The sequence below is a fragment of the Populus trichocarpa genome, chromosome 3 (assembly GCF_000002775.5).
Source record: "Populus trichocarpa isolate Nisqually-1 chromosome 3, P.trichocarpa_v4.1, whole genome shotgun sequence".
NCBI classification, from domain to species: domain Eukaryota; kingdom Viridiplantae; phylum Streptophyta; class Magnoliopsida; order Malpighiales; family Salicaceae; genus Populus; species Populus trichocarpa.
This window is the reverse complement of record NC_037287.2, coordinates 2481468-2487629: the sequence shown is the minus strand read 5'-3', so window position 1 is coordinate 2487629 and position 6162 is coordinate 2481468. Positions and strand designations below refer to the sequence as shown.

General features: G+C 35.5%; 1 protein-coding gene across 5 annotated transcripts; it reads left to right on the top strand.

Moving 5' to 3' along the window:
• The first annotated feature begins 1421 nt into the window (after positions 1-1421).
• Positions 1422-4777, top strand: LOC18096633 (serine/arginine-rich splicing factor SC35). 5 transcript variants are annotated; one of them, XR_008058766.1, is made up of 11 exons: positions 1422-1614; positions 1705-1783; positions 1867-1946; positions 2033-2099; positions 2215-2290; positions 2782-2990; positions 3093-3276; positions 3360-3607; positions 3730-3862; positions 3991-4149; positions 4246-4777. XR_008058766.1 is itself a non-coding variant. In XM_024593070.2 (8 exons), the coding sequence occupies exons 1-8, from the start codon at positions 1539-1541 to the stop codon at positions 3363-3365; spliced, it is 759 nt and encodes a 252-aa protein (XP_024448838.1). In that variant the 5' UTR covers positions 1422-1538; the 3' UTR covers positions 3366-3706. The 5 variants fall into 5 exon arrangements, 2 of the variants coding, with proteins under 2 accessions (XP_024448838.1, XP_052307389.1); XR_008058765.1 differs by having other exon boundaries at positions 3978-4149; XR_008058764.1 differs by having other exon boundaries at positions 3730-4149.
• Positions 4778-6162: the final 1385 nt, after the last annotated feature.

The window sequence follows — 6162 nt, the reverse complement described above, 5'->3', positions numbered from 1 at the left end:
AAAGCAAAACCATGTGGATCACTATTATCATTCACAGTGCAATGAGCGTAGCTAAACAATAATTTCCTCACACCTTTTAATTTCTATTACTTTATAAAGCTTAATGACATGACTTTTCTCTAAAACTATTTTTTTAATTGTATGGAAAAAAATAGACTATAAAAAAAATCAAGTTCAATTAAAAAAAAAACAACCCACAAAAATTGTAAATCTGGGTTACCTTGACAAATCTGTAAACCACGCTAACCTCGTATAAAGGCAAAATAAAAAGAAAAAAATTATGAAATTAAATTATCAACAATCTTAATTTTAAAATATAAAATCAACAAAAACATATTTGAAAAAAAATCATAACATAAATTAAAAAAAAAAAGCAAAACACTATAACTATTATAATCCATAGTGAAATAAGTGTTCGAACAATAGCTTCCCTACATCCTTTAATTTTTGGTACTTTATAAAGTTTAATAACATGATTTTTCTCTAAAATTATTTTTTAATTATATATAAAAAAACAGGCTATAAAAAAGTTAAATTTAATCAAAAAAAAAGAAACCACGCCAAACGCATAACATGAGGCAACTGGGGCAACCTGGGTTACCTTGACAAATCTGTAAACCACGCTAACCTCATATAAAGGCAAAATAAAAAGAAAAAAATTATGAAATTAAATTATCAACAATCTTAATTTTAAAATATAAAATCAACAAAAACATATTTGAAAAAAAATCATAACAGAAATTAAAAAAAAAAGCAAAACACTATAACTATTATAATCCATAGTGAAATAAGTGTTGGGCGAACAATAGCTTCCCTGCATCCTTTAATTTTTGGTACTTTATAAAGTTTAATAACATGATTTTTTTCTAAAATTATTTTTTAATTATATATAAAAAAACAGGCTATAAAAAAGTTAAATTTAATTTAAAAAAAAAAGAAACCACGCCAAACGCATAACATGGGGCAACTGGGGCAACCTGGGTTATATTAACAAACTTGTAAACCATACTAACCTCATAAAAAAACAAAATAAAAATAAAGTTTTTTAATAAAAATAATTTTAAAAAAATCATAAAAAATACATGTGTTCAAAATAAAAAACACCAATAAAAAAAGATACAGGAAAGTTACAGACTTTCCCATATATTTTAACTATTTTATTAATTAATTTATGATGAAACTAAAATTAAATTGGGTCGGGTTTAGCATGGATTTTTTGAAGTATAATTATGAAAAAATGTAATTAAAAAATAAAAAATTTATTTTGCCAATTCGAATAATGAAAGAAAGTTTTTGAAATAACAAAATTTTATTCGAATTATCACCCTTACTTTTGGCCAAATTAAAAGAGCTTCATGAGTATACTGACTACATAATTCAACGAAAAATAGTAAAGGTACCATACCAAGATAATTACAAAAGTACAAGGACTAAATAAGGCGATGAATCTACTATATGAATAACCCCAGCAAGATTATTTTCAAGAAAGTTCTCTCAATCTCTTTCTGAACCGCAAACCCTAACTCTCTCTGCAAAAGATGTCTCACTTCGGCAGGTCTGGCCCTCCAGACATCGCCGACACATACTCTCTTCTCGTCCTCAACATCACCTTCCGTAAGCTCCGCTACCTCCCTGCCTCTCATTGTCTCTGTCTGCTTATGTATGTATATATGTATGTATGTATGATTTGGTTTATGTTATCAGGTACTACTGCTGATGATCTGTTTCCGCTATTCGACAAGTACGGCAAGGTTGTTGACATCTTCATCCCTAGAGATCGAAGGTTGTTATTGTTGTCACCTTCTTCACAACTCTCTCCCCTGTTTTTTTTTTTTTTACTTAAAGTTGTTGTTCTTGGTCGTTTAGAACTGGGGAATCGAGGGGCTTTGCATTTGTGCGCTACAAATACGCTGATGAAGCTCAGAAGGCAGTGGAAAGGCTAGATGGTATACTCCCTTTTCCTCTTTATTTACATTTTTATCTGGTTGAGCATATTGGATTATTTAAGGTTTTTGTTTGTTTTTCTTTTCAGGGAGGGTTGTTGATGGTCGCGAAATAACAGTTCAGTTTGCAAAATATGGGCCCAAGGCTGAGAGGATGTAAGTTCCGGGTCATGAATTGTTTGTTATGATAACTGCTATGTTGATTTTTTAATTGTAGCTGCTATGTTTATGGTTCCTTGGATTCTGAATTGCCTCTTTATTTCTGTATCAGTCATAAGGGAAGGATTGTTGAAACGCCTTCAAAATCAAGGCACAGGTCCAGAAGTCGCAGCCCTCGGAGAAGGTACCTTTTTTTGCGCTTTCTTTTCTTTTTTTAGCGAGTTATTGATTAGTTTTATAAATATAGCTTCCCAAGATTATTCTAGTACGGTAGCTGTTCTGACCTCTGAATTCTGAGGTAACTAGAATGTCCCTTAGCATCTATCTTTATGCATTTAGATCCCAAGAACCTCTTGCAATTGATAGGTTCTGCTGTCATTAGCTTGCTCTCTACAAAATTCTGCCTTTTATGCTTTTCTTTTCCCTGTAATCTACTGTTTTTTCTTGTTACAATAGCACTTCATGGTTTTTTACCCTTTGAAATCTACTTTAGTAAAATATGTTTCTGCACTTTAATGTCAAATTAGCTTTTGCTGTTCTGGTTTAATCTCTAGGTGCAAAATTTTGTGGTGGAGAGGGTTTTTGTTGGTGGTGGTATATGTTTGTGATTGAGCATGTTGTCACTGTGTTGTTTTATTGTTTCTTGGTGTGGAACCTATTAATTAATATCTTCAGGTACCGAGATGACTCTAGAGATAGGGACTCTAGGAAGAGAAGTAGGAGCAGAAGCAGGGACAGGGACAGGTCTGACCGTGACAGGTACCGTGCAAAGGACAAAGATTATCGTAGACGGAGCAGGAGTCGCAGTGCCAGTCCTGATTACTCCAGAGGACGTGGTAGAAGCCGTTATGATGATGAGCGGCGAAGTAGCAGCCGATCTAGGGATAGGTTTACATCTTTGCTTATTAGTGCATTGTTGTCAATTTTAAGCTGATCGCTTTGTCTTCTTGTTGTTACTATATCTTTTTAATGGTGTTGGTAATATTTCAGTCTCTCCCCTCGGCGGAGCCTGGAACCTCGAAGGAGTTTTTCCCCACGTAAGAATTCCCCTGTGAAAGGTGAAAGCCCTGATAGACGCAGCCGTGATGGTGGGTCTCCAACCCCTCGAAGTGCTTCTCCACGAGGTCGGCCTGCTGCGTCTCGTAGCCCATCCCCGCGAAATTCAGATGTTGATGTGAGTTGTTCTCCTCATGCTCCCATTTATTGAGTGCATATGAGGATTTCTTAACTGGCTGGTTCTGTTTTGTCATTGTGTAGGAATGAGCTTTGAGGGTTGCATGGATCTTTTGTGGCACTTTGACTAGTGCCAATCTGATGGTCATGTTGCTACAGCTGAACTCTCTTTTAATCGTTGAATATGTTCTGGTCAGGTTTTAAGAACTGGTTTGGTACTTATATATTTCTATGTTGAACCCAATGCATCTCTAATTAACTTGGTGGGTTTGCCTTGTATGGACTTTATAGTTTGTAGGCTGATACTTTACTCTCCATGAAAGACTTGAGTTGTAAGCCACATTATTGTGCTTGATTTTCTTTTGTTCTCTTGGATTTGGGATCATGTTTTGTGTGGGTGTGATTTATTGCATGAGAAGGCTGATTTAACACGTGCATTCATTGAATTTTATAGTTTTGTTCCGGAAAAGATTGACGTGGGGCAGATGGCCAGGATGTTGATATTGTGGATATTGTAGCTGTTGATGCTGTTTGTAAAACATAGATGGATGATCGTGGTTGTGATTTCTCTAAATTTCTGATGAGTGGTAAGATAAAAAAACGTCCACCCCTGATTTCAAAACAAATCGTGTCATTCTGGTGTCTGATGTTTGACCTGATTATCTTCTGGTCTTTGTTTATCTTGAAATTATTGGTCCTGAGATGGGGGTGGTAGTTGCTGTGATGGTATAGAAGGTGGACACAAGATGATCGTGTTTTGCCTGTAGCTGATGCTGCAAATGAAGTGGACCTGTTAATAGATCTCATACTGATACATAGTATGAGACATAATATGCAGTTCTGAATTTTGCAGCCGCAGTTTTTTACAGGCCAGGTTAACATGATTCTGCCTATTATTTGTTTGGGGCATAAGACTTTGCCATGCTTAACGCCACCAATATAACCTTTTAACTAATGTTGCTCAATGTAGTGAAGTAAGCATACAAGTCCGTGACTGTAGCTGTTGAAGTGATGGCTGATGCCTGTTCTGTTGTATGATATTGGTCGGTCCGTAACTTATGCAAGTATTAGTGAATAATCACCTGTAGCGGTCAGTTGCTGCCCTCCATGATGGGGTTGGTTCGGTAATGGTACTAGCACTTTTGATACTGGTGGTGGCTGCTACCTTGCTGTGTTGCTGGCTTGCTGTCAGTTCCATAAGTTGTATGCTTTGCCATGTCATCCACTTTACTGCAATACTTTGTTTGGAAAAAGTTGCTTTGCAATTTGCTTTTTTTTTTTTTTTATCGTGCTCCAGTCAAATTTTATGCCCATTAGGGAAAGATAACTGCTGTTTCTTAACCCTTATTTTATTCTTTTTTGTTAGGGTTTCTTATGTATTGGATTGTACATCTGCCACCTGGTCCTTGTGCTTTATCTAGATTGTATCTTCTAAACACTTTTGAGTGTGCTTATTGTATGTTCTTTGAACTAGTTGGTTGGTAGTATTATTACATCACTAACTGCATTTGTGATCTGTTCACAGTATCATCTCGCTGTTTCTATGGGTTTAGCTTTGTGTTCCCTTGTGTAGATTGCCATGCAAGCATAACCTGTAGAGAAAATTTTCTCACCGAGAACCAGAGTGGTTTTTAGAGAATTGAATAACTGTGCCTTTTTACAGTTGGTATTTGTATTGTGTGAATTTTGACCAAGGCATAAGAACCTGTCCGGGAGTGCGGTAGCTTCTGTTTTTTAGTGCTTATTAAAATTGCACTTTCCTTGAAAAAGCATCAAATTGATTTATTTTCTAGTGTTTTTTCATATCAAAAATGAAAAAAAAAATGAAAAAGAAAATCTTTTTGATGCATTTTTAAGTGAAAAACACACTTGAAAAGTCTGCACCAAAATTCCAAACACGCACTGGTCAACTTGTTAAAAAAAATTCATTTTCATATGTTATTTGGTTCTGGTGTTTTTCTTAAGTCCTGATTGACCATCTCAAAATGAGTTAACTTTTAATTCTTTTAGGCATTGTAACCTAACGTAGTCTGCAGTTGGAACTGTTTCATCCCAACTTTTTGTGAGACTTGTCATTGTTATGTGCCATTTTAGAAATGATGACTGGTGGTTTTGGCAATGTTATGCAAAAGTGACTGTAGAGGCTTTAGATTGGGAAAATGAAGATACCATCAGGCTTCAGCTTGTTGAATTCAATTTTCTGAAAGAACTTGGGAACTGTTTATTCTTATGAGCAATAAACTCAGACTTCACTGCTTCAGTGTAGCAATATCCTGTGAAAAGTTCTCAAGGGTGTAGTTTGATGGCAAAGGGCTTGAGATCTGCACAGTAGGTCTCAAGTTTGAGTCAGGGCATGCATCTCTTGTAAGAGCTTGGGATAGCCGGGATTTTACTTGCTCGTCTGGATCCACAAAGTGCGTTTTCTGGGGGGTTTTCTGGGGGGTGGGGTTTTCTCGAATTCAAAAAAAAAAATTTCCATTGAAAAGAAAAATGTATTTAGTAGTGAGAAAATAGTTCTGAATTTTGATATGTTTTCTAGAGAAAAAATAATGGGGGTGTTTGATGTTTATTTTCATGGATTTTAAATGGAAATGGCAGGCACCAAATTGTTTGGCCTTGGGATGTTTCTGCCTCCCTTTGATTCTTCAAAGGAGATTAATCATGCAAACTTGTAGTCGGGATAACCTGCTCCTTGTTTCGTTTCCATGTAAACTATTCTGAGATTGATCAAATCTATTTTGACGATTCTATGATTTCGATGGTCTCTTCTTTCCATTAAATATATATTTGATTAGAATTTAGAGGTTTTAAACTCGATTTCTTGGATGAATGGACCAGATGGGGGCATTTGATTCATTGGGTCCGAGCAAAATTTGTTTTTAAATGT